The 24,008-nt window shown below is 38.6% G+C and overlaps 1 protein-coding gene across 1 annotated transcript in view; it reads right to left on the bottom strand.

Annotated features, from left to right (window-relative positions):
* The window catches only part of LOC104952833 (sodium bicarbonate transporter-like protein 11), a 45,183-nt gene that overhangs the window by 10,401 nt on the left and 10,774 nt on the right, over positions 1–24,008 (bottom strand). The window contains exons 3-5 of the mRNA XM_010779747.1: positions 17,150–17,193; positions 10,962–11,190; positions 893–974 (exon numbers count right to left, since the gene is read on the bottom strand). Coding sequence (XP_010778049.1) covers positions 893–974; positions 10,962–11,190; positions 17,150–17,193 — 355 coding nt within the window. The remainder of the gene's footprint in view (positions 1–892; positions 975–10,961; positions 11,191–17,149; positions 17,194–24,008) is intronic.

Genomic DNA, 24,008 nt, shown 5'->3' with positions numbered 1-24,008 from the left:
AATAATATAGTGTAGGACCATACCTATATAAGGCATATTTATACTTTTATTTTTCTAAAATACCAAACAGATCATGCATTTTAGCCATTCCTCATTTCGCTCAATTTAACACTGTCTTTGCATGGGCTGATTCTGTGAGAACAGCACCATCTACAGGCCTGGCATATGTACTACAGCGTCTCCAGCGCTTTCGAACGGCAATGTCCGTGGCTGTCTCCTCCTGATTGGTGGAGTTGGCCCAATAGCCGTAGCGCCACTTCTGTGACGTCACAGTAGTGTTCAAATCTGGATCAGTCTGTATCAGATCCGTTGCAGCCCCTTTTATCAAGCCACACTTATTGGGTGTGACGTGTGTTCAGGAGTTGGCTGCTGTGTATCGCTCGGAGGGGGGAGAGCTGCAGCGAGCCGTTTAGTGGAGAAAGTGAATACTGCTGAATACACATACTTTACAGAGATGCTGTATGCGAAACCAATGTGAGTTTGGAAAATTGCACAGTATTTTTCTATTTTAGTATACCTCAACAATGGAATTATGATCAGTGGAAATGGCCATGACATGTGACCTTTAAATGACAAACAATTATTCAAACACTGATATTATCAGGATTAAAATAAGTTTTATTTTATTCCAAAACCCTTTACAAATTATATATTGATTGGTTAGTCTACGAATTGTAAAATAAAATGTGATGCCTACAGACTGTTTCTTAAGCAAAATCTCAAACCACAAATATTCCATTTGATTTGAATGTAACTAACAGCGGGAGAGGCAGATTGTTTTTTCATTTCAGATGCTATAATACATTTATAAATTCACACAAAGTCTGAATAGATTATTGTTGGTTAACCTCTTGTATTACATCAATATTTCAACGGACACATGATGTCTTACAGGATGCAGAGCCAGGACTGCTGGTACTGGATGCCGGTGGCGGTGGCTGTAGCTCCCTGGATCGTCTCTGACAGCAGGTGCACTGTACGGGAAAGGTCAGAGGTCAAAAACAAGTCAGATGAGATCCACCTCCAGTCCAGTTTATCCACACATGTTCTTATTCTCTGCTACACTGTTAAATCCTTCTCGTACACGAAATGATTGTTAGCTGCCTTAAACTATCCTAAACATGTACACATTCATTACCGCATTTATGCTGTTTAAATATATACAACTGGCTCTGATTTCTTCATCCAGCATAATGGTGTGAGCTGAATGCCTAAAAACTCTCGATAGAAGTCTGTGTCTCTGTCTGCATCTCTGTCTGCTGTGCCAAGCCTCTCAATGTGATGTCTACATCAGAAGTTTCTAACAAGCTCGCCTTCTGCTTTAATCGCTTCTGCCAGTCTGCACTGTGTGCAAACACCGCAGCAACAACAAACTAATGACAGTGTCCATCAGACCCCGGATAACACCAACGCCCGTGTTCGCAGATGAAACAAAAACACATTATTGTGACCATGTTTACAACAGGACAAATCATTAAACACGGGCAGCTAGGGACACACGGGGGAACCAGCTCACTGCTTCCTAATAAGAGAGGAATCTCCTTTCTCACACTCACAGGGATGGATAATAGTGTTTGGGGGGATATTCTCCAGCAACCCCGACTATCCTAAAACCCCTCGACAAGATTCAGCGTTTTTCAGCTCGCAATTTTCTCGACTCATCAGCACTGAGAAAATTACCGAGTGGAAATGTTTTGTATGGTGAGCAGCGGGGACGATCATTTCCATATCATTCAGATGTTCCCTGCCACTGGTTTCCCCTTTTTCTTTCCGTCTGTCTTTGTCTTCCTCTCCATCACCCTCTCTTTCTCTCTCTTTTACCCTGCAGTCTCATCAATAAACTGTCCTCCATTCATGCCAGAAAATGATGGGCGTCACCATGACAACAGTATCACAGTGCTCAAGGAGTGAGAGCCAGCATCAGAGAGGAGAGAGAGGAGGGGGGGGGGAGAGACAAGAGCACGAGGGGTATAGAGAAAGGATAAAAAGAAGCCTGTAGAGAAAGAGAAATGACAAGGGGAAGGAAAAGCTGGCACGTGAGGGCGGAAGAGAGCGGGAGAAAAAGGCGGGAGGAAAAGGAAGAAATATTGAGACACGAGAAGGAGGAGACACGAAACTGAGAGAGAGGAAATGCAAGCAGAAACAGGGGCAAATGAACACCAAGGGAATGAAGGGGGGAGAAAAATGATAGCAAAAACAAAGAACAAACAAGAAGGAAAATGAGAGTGAAAAGAAGAAGGGGGAGGGAGACAGAGAGGGAGGGAAGGGATGGAGAAGTAAAGGAGATGGACTGGGATTCAATTCAATTAATAGCAGTAAGCCTGACAGCCATGTAATAATCAAAAACCATCCAATTTCTTATTGACGTCAGTGAGGAGAGGAGGGGAGGGATAGAAAGAGAGGGCCATGCAAACAGAACAAAAGAAAAGATCAAAAGATAAAGAGAAGAGTGAAATGTGATGAAAAGTAGATGTTACGAGAGAGAGAGGTGAAGATATGGGAGACAGAAACATAAATGTGCGAGGGGGTTTTTGTGGTCTTCCATATCAACAGGATACATGTCAGACCACCAGAGAAGCTCACACTGCTAGCCTTCATACTTCAATATCTTTCAGTGGCAATTCATTTTGTGTTTCTAAGTGAGAGAGATTTAGCATTGGAAATTATTCAACCGCCAGAACAAAGCATGAATGCAGGTGTTCAGGGTTGACTATCACTATCACTAAGCGTGGCAAGCTTTTACAAAACGACTGAATGAATAGTTAAGGTCGAGAGTTGTGAGTTTTGTGATTACATTTTTTATTTTGTTTTTGTATCTGCCATGAATCTGAAAAAAAACATGTTTCCTCATAAAAGTTGACAACTCCATCAACGGTGTACGTGAGGTTTAAAGTATCAATCAGTGAAAAATTAACACTGGACGACGAATCGCTTCTGCAGTGGTTGCAAAGATGGTAAAAATCCTGTTTGTTTTCACAACTTCAACTGAGATTCAAGGCGAGTTTGGAGAAACAAATAAATTGTTTGTCAAACTTTACATGGACTTTTTTTCTGTGCAATGAAGGTTAAAGCATCCATAAATAAATAAATATTTGATAGGAGGACTTAAAATTGGAAACAAACGATCAATATTCTCTGTGTGAGAGGTCATTCCAACCTACTGTCCTCAGTCAGTTTTAACCTCTTCAGAGAAAGGAATGAAACTCAATGCCCTGAATTCTCCTCTATGAATATGTGGGAAGTGTGTGAGTAAGGTTTCTTATGTGATCAAGTGGCAGACTAATTAAGACTTGCACATTTGACACTTGTCACTTAAGTGAAGATTTCTGCATGGTTTCATCAGCTTTTGGTATGCAAGCACCACCGTTTCCATACACAGAAAGGGAGAAAAGAGAAACCACAGATGCAGCATATCAAATGTGACAAACTTCAATGGAAAGTGATGAAAAAATATGAGGGAGGCGAGACCGGATGGCTGGATTGGACCCTTTGATCTCTGTGGATGTTTGTTGGATTTTTTTTTCTTTACTGCATTATTCACAAGGTTTGGTTTGAGGGGGGGGGGGGGAAACTGATTGGAATTTCTGTAAATCAAACGTGAATAATCCACTCTGTCACAAACAAGAGAGAGAGAAAAATCAATTAAGCTTAAGCGTTTCAAAAACACTGATGTTAATATTTATTTTGGCTGACGCACCAGTCTAACATCAGCGGGAAATCTACAGTGATAGACGTACAACACACACACTGAGGTTCTTTGTTTCTGTGTCAGTGTCTGAAACAGCCATGAGCCTTTGGGCAAGGAGACCTCAGTGAATCCCGATGATCTTATGACGTCTTAAAGATTAACTTTGATCGCATCCATTGGTAGACCTTCCAGCGAATACACACACACAAAGGGGGGATGATTGGTTTCCTTCAAAGCGTGGAGAGTGGAGGGCACTTTGAAGGAGGCGATTAAAACACAGGAAGGATCTTAACAGAAGTGGCAAACGAGGCACTGCACATTAGGAATTCGTCACAGCCAATCACCATGCAGCACACATACATACGACTGATGTCACATCACAATGAGAGGGCCACAAGGACTGGGTCAATTGTGGATCCTTATTATGTAAAGAGGTTGTCATTATCTTCTATTGGCTTGCATGAAAACAAATTGCTTTGATGGTAAGTAAACCAATGCCCCATATGGATATGACATCAAAGGCAAGTTCTGTAAAAGCTAAATTCACATTTTATGATCAGTTTGAAAACGAATATATAATCTCCAAAAGGAAAAGCCAAGGAAATATCTCTAACCTCAATAGCGATAATGTGAAGATATCGTAGAGTTGGACATTGATGCTTTCACAAAATAATTACACAAGGAGAAGATTTAATTTGTACACCAACAAACGACTGTAATTGAGAGACCAGTTTGAAAACATTTGTAAATAATCTCCCCAAAAAAGCCAAGGAAATATATATCTATTACCAAAAAGGTAAAAGTTGTCTCCTTGAAATCAAAGTATTCTCAGAGGTAGGGCTGGGCGATATGAAAAACATATTGCAATATTTATGACCAAATTCCTCAATATAAATTGTGACGATGTAGGGTTGGACATCGATGCCCTAACATAGTAATAAACACAAGGAGATTTTTAAATATTGCTAAATGATCATCAGTAATATATAGACCATGTATGTAAAGAAAAATAAAACTACTAAGTAAAGCTACAAGTCTGGTGAGCAGCCGTTGAACCCAGGAAAAGACTAAGAATATTCAAAATCCAAGACCTTATCCAGTCTCATATCACGATATCGATGTAAAATGAATATGGAACAAAGGGAGGAGTCACGTTGATTGGAGGAGATCTGAAGAGGCATCGATATCTGTGACAGAGGACGGATTGCTGGTGTCTGTAATCATTTGATGACTCAATGGATCGACCCAGTCCCGAACATGGAGGGGAACACAAAGGGCATACTGATGGTGATTGGTACACAAGCAAACCACTGATTGCAGCCTCATGGCGGCTGATGCTGACATTTAGATCCAATTAGCACATCTTACCATCATCAAAGAAAACGAAACTTTGAGACTTGTCTGCATGTGGAGAAAAAAGGGAGAAAAAACCAAGGGGAGAAACCAGAGTCAGTTCAGTCACCTTTTCAGATCAACAGGCGACCAGAATCTAATATAGTACACAAACGAAGACACTGAAATACACACACACACATATCGACACACTTTCTGGTTAACAGGCACGCACATAAATATCTCTGCTGAACAGAAGCTTCATTTCCTGCCCTCCTTTACCTCATGCATATTAAATATCATTTTCCAGAGAAAATCCCTCAATGTCTCGTCGTTGTTAGGCGCAGAGCGATCTTATCTTGATTACCGTCTACAGGCTATTATCAAAAATTGGATTTTATCACTGATAGTGTGTGTAGAGAAACCATACGTCAATGAAGAGATCAAGACGAGAAAAAATGACATGTGTGGCCACCATTTTTTCAACGTGGCAAAAGAGCTTGAATTAATGCCACCAGTTTAGTATTCTGATCATTCCCGCAGAACGCTACAGAGAGATTTTCACGGTGAAAAGTCATGCCGTCGGCCTGGAAAAGATATGTTATTATAACAGAGAAGGCATGGTGGCTTGATTCAGGAATTCACCGCACCTTTTCCTGTGAAACAGAATTAATCATATGCAGAATATTCAGAGTTCCACCTGTCAGACGATGAGCATGCATCAGCACAAAGTATGTTAGGAAAGTAATTATCCTTGTGCCTCAACAGATGCATACTTTTGGTACACTAAACAGGTTGTATGTGATATTAAGGATCATCAAATGTGAAAATGATTGCAGTTAAAGGTTTTTTTAAGACATTGTTAAGCTTTTTATTTTTAGGAAAAGAGATCCCCCTCTTTCCTCTACAGCTTTGAATTGATGTGAATGTTTTTCAGTCTGATTTGAGCTGGTATAAAAATAAAAAATCAGGAGGATTATGCAAATTGAGGCCAAGTGGAAAGCGGGTGAGATCGATCAAAGGTGACAGCAATTTAGGGAGAAATGATGGTACAGTCATCACAAACAGGGCCCACAATCAGCAGGGCATGAAGCACGGTAGCCGCTAACAGCATCAAGGAGGAAGAGAGGGAAACACAATTAAACATCATTACTGAAATATTGACGATTAGTCATTCTGTGGCAGGCGCTCATCACTATTGTAAGCACTGTCATCATCTTCAATGTCCCATAATCATTTATTGGTTTGAATAGTTACTGAGGATCTTAAAGCAGGACGTTTTTTTTTAGAGGCCGGCTTAGAGTTAGTAAAAGTTATTTTTGTGTCCGGAGAATTTTAAGGGTTTTCTTATCTTATCTTTTATATTCTGTAAATAAATAATTCCTTCTAATCTGTAATATATAAAAAAAAAAAGAATATTTAAGTCTTATTTCATCTGATTTACAGTAAAATACAGAACCAGTCTTGAGGAGCATTGAAACTAATTTCAATGTCATTTTCCCATTAGTTTAACTACGTTTTGCAGAACATAATATTTTCTTAATGTTTTCTAATATTCTGTAAATGATTAATTCCCTGTAATCTGTCATTTCAAATTAAGAAATATATAATTTATTTGGTGTTCATCTTGTTGATGATCATACATAACCATGGTTTGGGAGTATTTAGCTCAATGTAAGTAAACAGTTAGTTTTATTATAATCACATGTGCATAGTTACACAAGTACTTCTTTGTCACGGTTGTGGGGCCATAAAGGAGATTATGTATGTGGTGTATTATCCCATTGCTTCTCCACTGGCTCTTATTATTAATGCATTGGATCATCAGCAATGCTGTTCGTTATCCCGCTGAACAATGTGTGTAGCCATTTCCGGATCCCAAGACAAAAGTGAACCCAAAAAGAAACAGCTTGAGTTGGCTCCTCTGCACAAGTTATAGCAGGACTAATTATCTCTGAGGGCTTTTCATCTTTTTTAATTTGGGTAATTCTCCGTTCTCACTGTGGCGGTTATAATCTCGGCCCTGTTCTCTTTATCTCTCAGCTGTACAGTATTACACTCCAAATGAGCCAGCCATATCGCTGCAGCAGAGTAAGTGTAGATACGGCAGAAATTAATACCTGAAGAGATATGTCCTGTCGATAACATACTTACGTGCAATATGAATGTATTCCCCAAAGGCCTTTGTCTCCCCCCCCTCATCCTGACATGTGTGAATATTCTTGATTTTAATTCAGGTGTCCTACATGTCACTGTCAGTGAAAGGAACTCATTACAACATACTGGAGAGATGGATTTGAGAATGAGGAATCCATGTTTTGAAGTGGTGCATGTTCCTATTAAATAATTAAAAATACCAAATAATAGCTTGAAAAAAGACCTTTTATGATATGAATGCATATTTGATAATGTAACCTAATTTCCTCCTTTTTGTTCTGCTCATTCTGTAAATAATTATGTTTGTTAAATCCATCTGTAGATAGTATTCAATAGCTACAGCTCATCTTTGTCGTCATTATTTGCTGCATAAGTGTGGCGCTGTTACATCATTCTTCTCGTAATTAATTATCACCACATTTCCATCTACTATTCCCTACATCCCTATTCCAGCATTTCACCGACTTTTTTTTGCACGATATTAGTTTATGAAAACTAGGACTATTAATCTAATTTAGCACTTTGTTAAGGATGCAAATGTGATTACCGACTATTACTGATCATTTGGAAATATTTTGCACGGTGTACCGATACTTGAAAGGTACCGCGAAACCCTGCCGTTAAAAACGTTACGATTCCTCCGTTTCATTAGTATCGGTACTTTAAGAATAACGGGGTACTCCGTGAGAAAGTGCCGTTTTAATGAGCCGTGTGTGTTCAGCGCTCTGCTTCCACTCCCTGCACTGCAGCCGTGCCTGCAGTCCCTCCCCTCTCAAGCACGCTCTAAGTCCCTCCCCTCTCTCGTGCACGCGCTATCTGCCAGAGCATGTGAGAAAGCGAGAAGCATGGCTGCAAGTGGGAGTGCAACTGCCGCTGCGCCTCGGCTTGTTGACAAAAAAGACGCCAGAAGCGAAAAACAAAAAAGTTGTTTATAGATGATGCTTAATTGTATTTAATACAAATTCTAGTCATGTATTTAATTTATTGTTCTCATTGTTTAAAAGTTTGTGTTATGGTTATGGTTCTGGTATGAAATAAAGCACAATAATTACATTTAAGACTGTTTCCCTTTTTTTAAGAAAAGTATCGAAAAATAATCGGAATCGCAATTCTTGACTTGGTATCGGTATCAAAACCCAAATGTTGGTATCGTGACAACACTCTGCAGACAGACATTGGTTTACAACTATCACTCTATTGCCGTCAATTCATTTTCATGATAAAGTGTTTTCCTTTATTTTACAATGTGTTATACTATGGCTGCACAATAAATTAAAAATGTTATCATAATCCCAATCTGGACTAGTGCACTATTCAAAAAAACAGGAAGCACAATATTTGTTAAAAGCTAAATATGTGTTTAAACACCATTTTTAATTAAATAGTGTGGCGTTGTAGAGATATCTCGACCTACATATCAGAACTTACTGACTCATATAACACATTCGATGCCTCTTAAAAATATATGTTTCAATGGTAATGAGGATTATAATAAAGATATTATGAATTACTCTATTAACCTGAGTTATAAGTTATTATGTATTGTTGAAATGTATTTATTTCAACAAGGACCATGCATACAAATACATTAAACTCAGAAAAGAGAAGAGATGAATTATGCCAGGCAGTCCTTATTGCAAATTGCAATTTCAGTTCAAATAATTGCAACTGTGTTTTTTGCCCTACTGTTATATTTTACTATATTTTTAATCTCTACCTGTATTTTTAATTCTTGTTTTACTTTTATGTATGCACCACGACACCAAGTCAAAATCCTCGTACGTGTAAACCTACCTGGTGATAAACCTGATTCTGATTTATAGAATTTCCAAATGTAGTAAAAGCTCCAGATATTGCTGAATTCTCAAATTGATTTTCCAGACAGCCCAGTGTGCAGGAAGCCTTTAAGTTAAAATGGCAGCCTCAAATATAAAAAAAAAGGTCTCTTCTTTTGCCTCTGAGTATTCCGGGAGAGAAACAGTGAAGTAGCCGCAGCCACCACAGCTTGAGAGTCTCAGAGAGCCATTTGAAAAGCTAAGTGAGTGATCGATGACAGAAGTCAATTATCACCTCCCCGATCTGTCAGAGTTGAGTGTCACACACCACCCACCTCCGACTAACCATCAGCCACTGCGCACACCAGCTCAGAACGACAGGAAAACACCGGAGGCAGATACATGACAGCCAGCCCTGACACCACCATTACCTCAACATGTTCTTATAACGGCAGGAAACCCCTCTCATTTCACCGCCCGCAAGATTTATGTGCTGGAAACATTTAATCTGGACTGACGTTAACTAAAAAGAAAGCAGAGGTTGATTGGTGAATGTTCAGTGCAGCTTTTGGCAGGGAGCGGGGCTTCAACAATTGCCACATACGGTTATGTAGGAGGGCAGATTTCTCTAATGGGCTGAGGAGATCCGCCTTAACCAAGAGGCTTTGCAGGCTGGGAAATGATCGCCAAACCTGCAGAAACGATATGGCCCTTCATAGGAAATGTATGTGTTAGAATTACCCTATTACCTTAGCTGTTTTCAACCTTCTCAAATTAATTATTTTTCGGTTTTATCATTGATTGATGTCAACAAGAAAGAGTGGCACCATGATAAACCTTTTTAAAAGAATACCTACTGTACCTACTACTAACCAAGAGGATTTGCTGCTCAGCCAACGGACCTGCTCTCAAGTGATTTAATGTGAGAGGGGTCTGCAGGCTGGGAAATGGAGAAACTAAAGTGCACTTTATTAGGAATGTATGCCTTAGAAGAGAGCAAGGTGAGCATAGAGTCTAGCATATTATATCTAGAAAATGTTGTAACATTTTAGGTACAATAACAAACAACATTTTCCAAAAAGGAAGATTGATATGTATAAATGTGCAAACCATTTTGGTAAATGTTTAGATTATTTTAGCTGTTTTCGATCTTCGCAAATACATTATTTTTGCAATCTTAAAATGGCACCATGTTGCATTTTTTTTTTAAAGAATAACCCAACACATTTTCAATTATCTTAAAAATATTGAACTACTACCAGGAATGGGACGGGGACGGGGACGGGGGGAAACTGGATTTAGTTTTAATATAAAATAAATTACAACAAAATATTGTTCAATTTATATGATATTGATTTTTTTGTAAGTAAATAACTGCTTTTATACGAGAGGATTATTTGCAAATATTTAAGACATCCAAAAAAGGGTTGATGTTCCCTCTATTGCTGTAGATTCAGCCCCAGATTGTTTTAATACACATTCAATTTATTTTACAATTACCTGGACACATATTGAACTACTACCAGGTTTGGGGACAGACAGGATTCCTTTTAAAAAAATATATATGTTGTGATGTTTTCCCTGGTTTTGATCAATAAATAAAAACCATGTGTATCTTATCCTTGTGCATTAATGTAGCACAACCACTGTGAAACGTTTGATGTCTGCACATGTTAATGGCTGCCAACAGGATTCAGCGCATTGAGCTTTATTTGTGTCCACTTCAAAAAGCCGCGGGGCAAATGGACAGCCTCGTTTCAAACATCACAAACTCTCCTTTGGGTCTTAAAAGCTTCTTGAAGCATTCGCGAGTCAATCTGACAAATGGGCTCCCGGGCCTGAGCTGAAGCTAATTTTCAGGTAGGTGTTGACATGTCCACACTTCAGATGTTTTTAGGTCAGGTGCCTTGATGGTAAAAGTTCTGTCTTATTGTGTTTAAAGAGTTGAATGCATCCCTTTTTCCCTCATGCTGGATTCTACATGCACGTTGACAGGTTTATCTGCTTACCGTTGACCTCCTGCGCTCCGGCGTCAGTGAACAGCATGCTCATCACCTCCTCGAAGTTGCAGGTGGGTTCGGATGCGTTGCTGTCCTGGCCCACGCTGTGCAGCATCCTCTTCAGAACGTCGTCCAGCGAGGCGGCGGTCTCGTCCAGCAGGATGGTGGCCCGCGCCAGGAAGCCGTCCAGGTCCCTGTGAGCCCGGATCTCCTCCTCGAAGTTCATCAGCTTCACATACTGCGGGAAAGATTCAAATTGTTCAACGTCTGATGGTGTTGGAAGTCAAAGTCAACTTTAATGTCAATCTTACTCAGTTTGTGTTTACAGACAGAGTGATCGACACACTTTTTTTTTCATGCTGCTGTGGACATGATCTGCAATAAATGCACATTTTATGGACAATCTTGCACCAAAGATATTGATATTGAACTGACTGTTATTTTGTATATATTGATTGTTGTGTTTTTTTATCTTAATGTGTGCATATGTGTAAATGTGTCGGTTGACTGTGTATATAGGATATACATATTTTATACATATTTTTATACATATCTGTATACTGTATCATTTTACATTCGGGATTGTTGGAAACGTCATTTCGATCTCTCTGTATGTCTGTTGAATGGTACATTCTGTACTGATTATGCCAATCAGTGTAATGAAGAAGGCTAAAAAGCGATGTCAAAATGTATTGAGTTTCTGTATAATTGGACCTAAGTCACTTATTTCACATACACTATGTTCATAGATTTGTGTTGTTGTGTCTTTAGTTAACTCTAAAAATACTATTAATATACTACTACTACTAATATGTATTTCAAATAGAGCTGAGGGATGTGGAGAAATTACAAAATATAATTATATTTTATGACCGTTTTACCTCAATATTACAACAATAATGTATAATTGGTGCATTCACAAATAAAGACTTAGTCAGTGAAGGCAAATAAAACAGTATGATTCATTCTAGAAAATCTCAATACGTTTCTGTTATTGAGCCTTCAAAACCAGGAAAAAACAACATGAAATATAACAATATCCAAAATCTAAGACAATATTTGTTTTCTATATAGTGTTTACAGTATATGGCTGTGCGGTCTCTGATATTGCATATTGGAGATTGAGACTACTAAACATGTATCTCTAGAGATAACTGTAGTTAGCCAACATCATTTTAAGGAGCACGTCACTTAACATTTTTCAGTACTATAAAATAAATGCTATAAACGCTGGTAATAATATTCCTTAAAAAGATTGGCCAACCTCGACTAATCTCATTATCAGGAAACATTTTAGTCAGATCGTGTTTTATTGATTTCAGTTTGACAAAAGGTTTGAAAGATCTTGCTGTCAAGAGGATTACTTGGATTTCCGGCAGATCAGAATTTATTGTCGTCTGAGTGCGAGTTTAGCAGTACAGTCTGATCCCCTTTTAAAAAATGTTAGTTCTAAATAGTCAGTATCATCGGAGGGGATTTAACATGTTGTGGCTAATTAAAATGCGTAGCGTGGGTTAACACAAAACACAATATCAATAAAGAAGTAAAAGTGCCTGCCAAGTTGTCCCATTGATCGTTAAGCAAGCTACTCAGGAAGATGTCAACAATCCCACACACCACTCCGCTGTGATTACAATTAGAGATGTGGGCGCCTGGACCCAGTCTACCAAAATCACCAATGTAGGTTAAAGATTGTTGTTTTCTTTATGTAGTACAGCAAATTGAAAGGAACTCAGTGTTAAAACAAAACTTTTAAGTCAAAAGTATCACAGATACACCAAAAGTGTGAAAGTGTGCCCCCGGGCCGCCATTTGCCCATCTCTGATCTACACCACCCCCTCTGAGCCAAATACTGTCCTTTTTGAAAACATGGAACTATGCATCCACCCTCCAAAGTTCACTAAATCGCACCAGTGGAGTCTGAGAACCACCTGAGAAGAACACAGCTCGATTAAGAGCCCAGACACCCAGCGCTCCTCGATTTCATTGATCGCGTGATTGACAGAAATTCTGAAGATGAGTGGGTTCCCTGCTGTTCTTTTAAAAATAAAACAAGCACAAGAAGAATCCATATCTCCAAGTCTGTGGAGATATTTGTGTATAGGGCTCTATAAATACATTTGATTTGTCCTGTGTTCGTATGCTACATGTCTCGGGTTTTGGTTCAGTTTCTCTTCCGGTCAAGTGATTCAAAAGGTGTAAGTTGAAGCTAATTTCGGAAGATTTGAAGATACATTTTAGTCTTACGCACTAAGGTCCACACAGTATCTGCTGGAGAAAGCATTGGGGAGTTCTTTTCTGAAGTTTTGAGTAAGAAAGCAAAAAGTATGCCGCTGTAGCAGAAACATCACCACATCAAAACTGTATTCTTCAAACCACTTCAGGATGTGACCATGTAAAATGTATTTTTTTTAAACCAGAAGGAGATTAAAAAACAGGCAGGAGTGTAAAACAGAATGGGGAGATTAGTGAAGAGAAGCAGACAAGTTGTTCACACGAACAAGGCACAACAAAGTGAAATCTGACAGCTTTGGTTACCAGTTTAAACTAATGCCCTCTGGGTGCTGCTCTAAACTCCCTGAACTGTGGGGGGAGAGCAGTCCATCTGTAGTGCAAGAAACGGCTTGTTGTACATGTATATTACACATACATATTACTCGTTATATGAGTAAAATGAGACTGGAAAATGGTTGCTGGTATCAAAGTATGTTTGATAGTAGGGGTGGTGGAAATAATCGATACAGCATAGTATCGCGATACCTTGAGTGGCAATATTGTATCGATACACGGATGCCAAATATCGATATTTTATAACATACACTTTTTTTATATTTATTTTTTGTATATAAACTGTAGCATATCCCTCCAAAAGATGGTCGTATATAAAACAGGAAGTTACGTTAAGACATGTATACAATTGCAATGAAAGTAACAAAAACAATACCATCTCCTTTTCAGGTTCAAATAACACAAATTAGGTTATTTACATAAACTATTCATATTGCAAATACATTTTTTAACTAGGAAGGGAAAACGGACATGGATATGACCCATGTGATGAGCAATATATCGTATCACAATACTTCGCATATCGTAGAATCGCAATACTATCGTATCGTGGCTTAAAATTGACCTATCATGCTATATTTGAATAATATAGTGTAGGACCATACCTATATAAGGCATATTTATACTTTTTGTTTTTCAAAATACCAAACAGATCATGCATTTTAGCCATTCCTCATTTCGCTCAGTTTAACACTGTCTTTGCATGGGCTGATTCTGTGAGAACAGCACCATCTACAGGCCTGGCATATGTACTACAGCGTCTCCAGCGCTTTCCAACGGCAATGTCCGTGGCTGTCTCCTCTGATTGGTGGAGTTGGCCCAATAGCCGTAGCGCCACTTCTGTGACGTCACAGTAGTGTTCAAATCTGGATCAGTCTGTATCAGATCCGTTGCAGCCCCTTTTTAAGAGATTTGGGTATGGAGGAAAAGAGAGAGGGTTGTGTTTTCTGACACTTGGTGAGTTCCCTGGAACACCGGGGACACATATGAATGTATAAAAGACGTACAAAAGTGCATTTTGCATGATATGTCACCTTTAAGTATCGCAATATTATCGTATCGTGGGGAGCCTGGTGATTCCCACCCCCATTGGATAGTTTAATTATTTTTTTTATCTAATTGGAAAATAATAAATCAGAGCTCGTTCAAATTCTCACTTTACTCTACACCATTAAGTCTGTCTTTAATGCTCACTTGTGATGTGAAGCTTTGATGTCTCGACTGGGAAATATACAAAGGTAGGGATGCCACTAATGTCTCTTTTCATTATGAATGAATCAACCGACTGTTGCTTAAATTCATTGATTAATTATTCCATTAGTAAATAGTCAAAATGCCAACTCATTTTTGTCAAAAGTGGCATCTGTAATTGTATTTTTTGTCCAAGCAAACACTCTGAAACTCAAAATGATTTAGTAGCATATCACTTAGATTTAAGAAGCTGCAGCCAGTCATTTTCTTTTTTGACTAATCAGATACTCAAGGACCATGTGGTTGATTTACACAGCTGCATATTTCCATTTTATCCCGAGTATAGTTCCTGTTGATAATTGGTTTACTAATAAATCCCCTCAACTCACAGATATCGCTGAATGTGTGGCTTCTAGACAGATAAGTAAGACAAATATTGCTGCGGTGAGTCCTATGAATCCTATGAATTTTAATTTCCTTCCTATCTAACGACATCACACCAAAATTGCCTTTGTCATTTTTGGAATATTCCACCCGAGCAACCCCTTCCTTTTCTTGGCTGACTTAAAAAAAAAGTTGTCTGCCGATTTTCATCAGCAGCAGGCTTGATTAATGTTACTCGTCTTGTCTGGTCGACCCCGGAAAGACCTGAAATGTGGATGATCTAAATTGCAAAAGTCCAGAGGCAGAAGACACCTGTTTTAAAGTCCTGTCACTGTGCGCACACTTTAAAATACCGCCACAGGACTGAGGCTCTTCAGGGCCAGAGAGCAAAGACACACTGAGTGAGAATCTGCAGACAGTTTGAAATAAATTAATCCGTAAGAGAAATATTTACAAGAGCCAAGAATTCACACATCAGTACATTTTAACTGCCATTTTACAACCTTGCTTGATCAGATTAAAACAAATACAATCTAGACCCTCTGCTCAGCACATGCAGTCCGGATTCAGAAGCGTTATTTAAAGAATGATATTTCCTCTGGCGAAACACTAAAGGAACCGGCTCCTAACATGGAACAAAATGAGCGGGCAAACAGCAGAGTGGCATGAAAAATAAACAGCAGCAGACAGCAGTATCACAGAAGAAATTCACACTGACAGCACAGCTATCCAGACGTCAACTATATTTTACATAAACATTTGACAGACATCACTATGCTTCAGCTGAGCACTGTGGAGCTGTGAGCTGTTACAGTGTGAGGGGAGAATAAGAAGTAGACTGGGTCTCGGTATCGGATGGTAATCGTGACTACTAAAGCTAACTTACTAAACTTTAGCTTCAGTTACTGACTTTGACTGGGCTCTGGTTTCAGACAGAGGGTGAAAAGAGGTGCTGCAGCACAGGCAGTATGAGAAAAATAAAGACCTTTTTGAAAATTAAAGCATGTATAGGTATACCGGTAATACATATATGAACATGTAAATGAGCATAATATTTCCTCTTAAGCCCCTGTCACACTGTCCCGAAATTGACACCCGATGGACACACGAATATGGAATTGTGAATTTCGCACGAAGATGGCCCCGAACCACACACGAAGGCAACATTTACATTACATTTAAGACATACAACTGCAACGAAAGTAACACAAACAATTATGTTAAAGTATTATGATACTGTACTGATATTTTCCGACTTCTTTACTTTCTCCGTCTTTAAATGTAGAAGATATTAAGTTTTCTCAGTCATGTTGTTTCCATAGCAACAACAACTTCCTCGCCTTCAAAATAATATATTATATCCTTTTTAGTTTCACAGAACACAAATTGGGTTATTTACATAATATGTTTACATGATTGTGTTGTGCAATAAAACAACCAGATGGACACACGATAAAGGAAATGTTCAAATTCGGCTCTGATCGTAGCAACATCGGGCCATTCGTGCGGGCACCTTCGGCAATGCTTTGTGATGCCAAAGATGTTGCCACCGCTCCCGAAGTTGCTGCCGGAGCCTGAGAAACTCCACCGGCGGTCATACGATGGCTTAAGATGCCCTCACGAATGGCCCGATGTTGTTACGATCAGAGCCGAATTTGAACATTTCCTTAATCGTGTGTCCATCGGGCGTCAATTTCGGGACAGTGTGACAGGGGCTTTAAAGAAGGCATTTAGTTTGTAGGGGATGGATTTTCTTTTCTTGTGTACAAGGTACTGTTTTAATGGTGCAAATGAAGAAAAAAAACAATGTAGGAGCTTGTATACAATACTGTGTGCTTCTTTGTTATCTATCCCACTAGATTTGAGCTGTAGAGTGCATCTTTTTGCTACTGAAGTAAAAATGTTACAGGGTAACTAGGATCGGACTGGAGCTCCACTGTATTGACAGATGGCTGCACTCATTATCGACAATGTGCCAAGTGCCCTGACTGCCAGAAATCAACTTATATTTGATGTAATAATATTTTATTAATTTAATGAATATTCATGCTTACCTTTCTTGACGTGTTCAGCAACACACAGCCAGAGTCGTCAGCGTCTGAGGAGAAACAAAACAAGAAGTACAGTTTCACATTTTAATTAAAATGTCATTTTCTTTGTCTCTGTTAAAGCGCTGCAAAAATATTTTCACTATAGATTGATCTGATGATTATGTTCTAGATTATGAGTTTAATGGTTTGTTAGGAAATACTGAAAAACATTGTCAAGGGCAAGGTAATGTCTTTGAATGTTTAGTCTTTACAGTCTGAAACCTAAACACATTCACTATACTACGATATTAAACAAGATAGGAAGGACATTTCCATATTTAACAGGCTGAAACCTTTCCTGACATTTTTGCAAGGAAAATTACATTAAAGAAATTGTTGCAATAAAATGTTACTAGTAAAAATGTATTTCTTGTAAGTCTATATTGACATGTGTATTTTACAAACTAAACCTTTAATTGATCTTAATAAGAACGAATATTAATAATTCAAGATTCAGAATGTGTATCTTGGGGGGGAAAAAACAACATACTGTACCAATGGAAAAGATAACATAACATTAGAGAAAATGGTAAACAAAATGATCTTTTATCTACTTCTTAAGATATTATGTTCATGTTGGCAACCTACTAGGACAGAAACAAGCTCTGAGAGTAGGATATCATTCTGGAAATGTATTTTATTTGAACATGATTGTGATGTTTTATTGATTTGCTCCGTTTTATGTCTGGGTGAAACGTGTTTTATGCAACGGTTATTCCCTTTACAATTCCATGCAATAAGGAATCTGAATACAAATACATTTAATACATATATGTAAAATGTAGCTTAATGATCTGTATTTGCATTTAAAAGCATGCTCTCAGCAACAGAGCATTCAATAGTGATGGTGCAAACTCTGAAATAAAGATCACAAGTAATAACCACTAAGCCAGGAAAGCCAAGAGAAGCCTGAGACCCTTTTTCTAAAAATGAGAAAAAATGTCGAGAGGCGAGTCTCTAAATGCTCTCATTGAACAGGGATTGGAAGTTCTCCGCTGATAAGGTTTTAATACACACGCCAGTGGAGCCCAGGCGAGCGCTCAGATAAAGCACAAAGGTCTGGATTTTCCCAGTGTCGGTAAAAGGAGGAAAAAGCTTTTATGTTAGAAAACAATACAGGGACAAAATGAGGTTTCAGTCCCATAACTAGCAGCCTCAGTACCCTGCTGACTCTCATAAAACAGTCATTACATAAGCACTTATCGCCGTTTGCTGTGGGGAGGACGTTATTATGTTACCACGGGCTTTCCTCCTCTGCTCCACGTGATGCACTATGGTGGCTCCGTCTGGAAATCAATCAGTGCTTAACCCCTCCCTCCAGCCATGGAAAAAGCAAGAAAACCCCCCTTTAACAAGCCAATAAGCCCTAGGAAAGCACCAGGATGTCATAATATCAATAAACCAGCCACAAGTGTACATTTCGGAGTCTGCAGGAAAAAGACCGGGGCTTTGATTCCAACGCCAAACACCTTGCCTTTGTGTAACCCTGCAGGCGGTGGAGTGTAGAGCCCCTACCTCTGAGACGAGGCTGTGGCAGGGGGCACGTGTCGGGTGCAGTGGATTTGGTTCTTCAAAGCCTCACAATCAGAAAGCACGGCTGGGCTGATCCGCTTCCAGAGGGGAGAGCGAGCAGCGGCTCTAATTGAAGTCAGGCTGCAGCCGTGAGGAGATATTCATATATTCATATAAGATTACCTCATCCCCAATGATCACCTCCTTCTAATGGCCTCTGTACGTCTCAATATACTCTGTGGCTTAGAGTAATCCCGGATCCCTTCAGGGTTGAGGAATGAGGCAGAGGAAGTGTTAAAATGTGACACCAGTGTGTTTCCTTATTTGATTATATGGCAGTGCAACTGTTGATTGTAGCCACAAGTGTTTTGTTATTTTCAGAGTAGAGTGTTGTTTTATTATTTATTATTATTTCAGTCATTAAGTGACTGACGATGGCTGAATTACATCTCTGTCCTTGGGTTAGGGCTGGGATGTGTTTAAAACAGACAATGCATTTCAAATATGTGGTAGAATAATCCCAAATGATTGTGATGCTTTATTTATTTATTTACTCTTTTTTATGTCTGGGTGAAACGTGTTTTATGCAACCGTTACTCTCTTTACAATTCCATGCAACATGCAAACTGAAAACAAGATTTACTTAATAAATATAAAATGTGCCCTAATGATCTGTATTTGCATTGAAATGCACACTCTTACCAACAGAGCATTCAATATTGATTGTGCAAACTTTGGAATAATAATTGGTAGTGTAGAAAAACATTGAATTCAATACCACAGGTTAACGTTTCCCATCCATCTTTTGGACACTGCTTTTGGTTATTTCATTTAATAAAGTCAGAGTAAATCATCAGGTATGCATCTAACAGATACGCCTTATACCAACCTTATTACATGGATTTTGGACTTCAACCAGAAGTGAATCAAATCAGCCCAAAAATATAGGTTGTTGTGTATGTATATGGTCTGCAGAGGCTAAAATCCCAAAGCTCCCTCCAGCGGGGCTGAATATGGTGACATAGCTTTTTATAACACGCTTCTATTCACACCCTTGAGATCAGAAACAGTTGTCTCCAAAAATGCACGTTTCTGTTTCATTAACTGCAGATGATGTTACTTTAATTGAAGTAAACCTCTTAATGGTAAATGTTTTCAATGTTTTTGGTTTTAGTTTCAAGATGTCTACACTACTATATATCTACTGTATAAAACAAACCCCACACAGTTATCAAGGTCGGGTATTGACCTTGGTCCAAGCCAAAATCCTCAAGTTCCCAGTGAGCGACGCCTGTCCTTCCTCATGACTTTTCCACTTGAGTTTTCAGCCAAATTGATTGAACTGAAATGGAACAGAGCCCAGCACTGGCAGGAATATAATCATGACATCAATTATATTTATGGAGAGCGTTTGACAGCTTTATGGCAAAGTTCTCTGAAGAGAGAATAATGAATAAGATCATGTCAAAACCATTAACAAAAAACAAGAGACAACAAACAGAATCTCTGACAACATTCCCACTAAACTCTTCCATTAACCACACTTCAACATCCGCTTGAATAACTGCTATCAATCACGCACGGTTTGATATCTGCCTAATGCCACTTACACCCCGATACTGAGCAGAATTGATATCTGACTCTCCGACCTTCACACGTACTTCCTGCAGACACTTCAGTGTATGTGCGGAAAGAGCACGACCTACCAATAACAAAAAACGGAGAGAACACGGATAATAGAAAATTACAACATATATTAAATCTGAATCGATCTTAGTTTAGCATATTAGCAAGCTAAAATGTTCGAACGTGCATTAAACACAAACAACAGCTGGGACAAATGTCAATCGTTTTGAACTATTTGGAAGGAAACTAAAATATTGGAAGATTAAAGTTTTGACCGGATGTGAGTGATATATGCAAAATATCCAATATAAAACCTATTGGCTCGTAGGGAACAGCAACATCCTTAGGATACTTTGTCTAGAAACCGAAGATTTCTGTACAGGATTTAGTTTTGGATCCATCAGTAGATTTTTATTTATTTTAGCGGATAAGTGACATTTTTGACCTGCTGGTGACAGGAATCAAGAAAAAGATGCTCAGCGAAGTCCGTAGCATTTCTCCTCTCAGCACCATGGATGCAGGATAGCGTCCTGATGGTGTAATAGAATAACAATATTGACTTCTGTTGAAGGCGGGCTTGGCCAATCATAGTGCATAGATCTCACTACACGCCAGTTTGTTTAAGAATTAGAGGTAACAATTATAGCTGAATAAACCCCCGGGAGATGTTTCTGCCTCATTCTTTTGCATGAGTTTATTAAGGTTTAAAGTATTTCCTTGAATGCATTTTGATCGCCATTTTACATTAAATAAAAAGCTAAATAGAGAACATTATAAATATGATTATGAAATGAGACAGATGAGCACACAAAAACAATTTACTTTTTCAAAGAAAAAAAACAACAACTACTGAAGTACTTTAGAGGCACAGCTGTATTTGTGACATTAAACTCAAATGTTAAGGTCAAGACTGAACACTGTCCCAGAAACCAGTGATAAAAGCATCCAAAGCACGATTACATTTGTCACCAAGGAAGACACAGTTCGGATACATGGGGAAAGAAAATAGATTCATTATAAACAGACAGATGTTTTTCAAATTAGTTAGGGGCTGCTCTAATCTCTAAGCTATTTACTTTCCACACCACTGCTTATTTAGCCAGAGAGGATGTGATTAAAAGTCCTGTTCAGAGTCCTATATTGATTCGATACGGTGAACATATTCCACAGAGGTTTGCGGATGTTGAATTATAAATAACATTACAATTTGTGACATCAATTAAAAGCATCAACAAGCATGCAAACAGTTAAGGACTCTGGGGTCTAATGTATGTGACAACTAGACTTAGGAGAAGAAATCTAAAGAAAATACATAATCAACATTTAGCTGTGCTGTAAAACACTGGTCGTGTGTCAAACATTATGAACCTGTGGCTGAGAAAACTGCCTAGTGACAACAGTAAGAATTCAACATTTTACATGTATTTAGAGGAGGGGTTTTGTGGTATAAACGCTACAAAATGGGGTTAAAGTGTTTTTAAAGTGTAAATGCCATGAGCTGCAATTAAGGGTGAGTGACATGGTCATTATACAGCATGAGATAATAAAATATATTGCGGTCCTGGCTTCATTTATTTAAGTATATAATGTTATTTAAGGCAGTGTTTGATTCAAATATGTTTTGTATCAATGTAAGGAAGCTTTTTGTTTTGTCTTTGTGTTTACTGAATGTTTGAACTCTACCTAAAACCTTCAAGCATGTCAAATCATATCCAAGTGTTCATGGATTCTCAAACAAAACGAGCCATATTCAACATCCTAGGATTAAAACACAGAAGTACAATGTGTTGGAGCGCTAGCCAATGGAAGCAAGAGTGTTACATATTGATATCACTTTGAACTTTCGGATTTTAGCCTTTGCAGACCATTAAAATGCACAAAATCCTACAGGAAAGGGAAAAACCCAAAAAGCATAAAAGGCCCTCTTTAACATTTATATTAATATGCATTGTCAGTATAATCTGTTCTGCTCAGTCAGTTTACACTCAAGTATTTTGCATTCTTATTTTACACCTGACATTAATAGCGCTTGTTCAACTTGAAAGAGATGTTCACGGTTGTATTTTTTCCTCTAACTTGTTCCCAGCGTGAACCACTGACGCCCTCTTGTCAGACGCCTTAAGTGTTACTATGTATGGAGAATGAGCCCGAGTGACATGGTCAGCTGTCACATTCAAAAGGAAACAGGCATCTCTCTCTCTTTCCTTCTTTGCCCGCGGTGCACCTTTGACTGTTGCCTCGGCAACAGTAACCTGTTGACTAGCGCGTTTTTGGCGATGGGTTCAAAGTCACCCTCACCTGCAGCTGATGAGCTGTCCGTCAAGTCAACACCTGCCATCGGGCTCTGGTATGGACTCCACACAGAAAATAGTTTCAAGAAGAGTTTTTTTGTGTCGAGCATTTCTCTTTTGCTGTCTTCCTGAATGATGCCTTGGAGATGCGCCATGACTGCAGACACACTGCCTTTGAAGAATGTGCCTCATGTTATGATATAAAACATCTCCTGGCTGAAGTGCAAGGAGTAGAAAAAACGTGAACGGGTGATATTGATTACTCGGTTGAACCGTGGAGGAGATTAATGTCTGGAAGAGAAGAAATCAGAGAGGCAGCTAGCCCAATCTTACTTTTTTGAATGAGCTGAAGCTCCAGGTTCTTAATCATTAAGTAACACAAATAATGTAAGATCCCAATGACATTACAATTGTGTTGTTTTTTTATGCATACAGTATATAAGGATTGTAATATTTTTGAAAAACCTAACGACATCCTCTAATCTAATTTAAAAACTGAAATGTGCCAAAAGACTTCCCCAATCTTCCCCATCTTGAAAAAACACGTGCAGGGTTTACTAAAAGCGCTGCATAAAGGAAATGCTGCAAGTACAACACGCTGCAAGAAACACAAAACACACCAGAAACGGGGACATTAAAAGTGCTAGTTGACGTTCAGGGATTATAAAGATTGGCACAGGTTAGCTACGTTAGTTAGATGGATCTGCAATAATATCGGAAGGAATCATCGCTCCAGTCCCTAAAAAGTGCATCACTTTTTAATGACCCCGTTTCCGCAGTTGTTTTTATCTTCTCGCAACTACAGGGGGTTTCTCCTAATGGAAATGTTTTGGGCTGTTGTTGCATGTTTGAACCCGTCAGTCACCGTACCCCATTTCACTCTATCTCTAAAAAACAAAAAAATGTTCACATATGAAAACAGATATGCTTAAATCTATTCTATTCGAAATGATCTGATTCAATACTATATTACTTATCAAAGTATCCAAAATGTACATTAGAACGACCTAACATTATTTGTTTGTAAGAAATAAAAAAAGGAAAATATAAGAGTTTTTTTTTAAGACTAAAGGATTTCTACTTTTCTTTAAAGTGGACCTATCATGCTATTTTGGAAATGTATATTGTAGGGCCATACCTATACAAAACATGTCTGTGAAGTTTTGTTTTCAAAATACCAAACAATTCACCCACTGTAGCCATCCCTCATACTGCTCAAACCCCTCTTTTGAAGCCCTGTTAGAGAAACGCGGATCTTGGGTCCTTAGCTTGAAAAAAAAGAAAGAAAAGGAGGCGGAGCTAATGCCTGATCAGAATTCTACCGGAGATAAAGTTAAATTCGGTTGTGATAAAACGCCATCCTGTTTAAACCACGTCAAGGATTATTTCTGAAA

Source organism: Notothenia coriiceps, unplaced genomic scaffold, assembly GCF_000735185.1.
Source record: "Notothenia coriiceps isolate Sejong01 unplaced genomic scaffold, NC01 NC01_scaffold00020607, whole genome shotgun sequence".
Lineage (NCBI taxonomy): Eukaryota > Metazoa > Chordata > Actinopteri > Perciformes > Nototheniidae > Notothenia > Notothenia coriiceps.
Note: the sequence above shows the minus strand (reverse complement) of the source record. Positions and strands in the feature narration are given on the sequence as shown.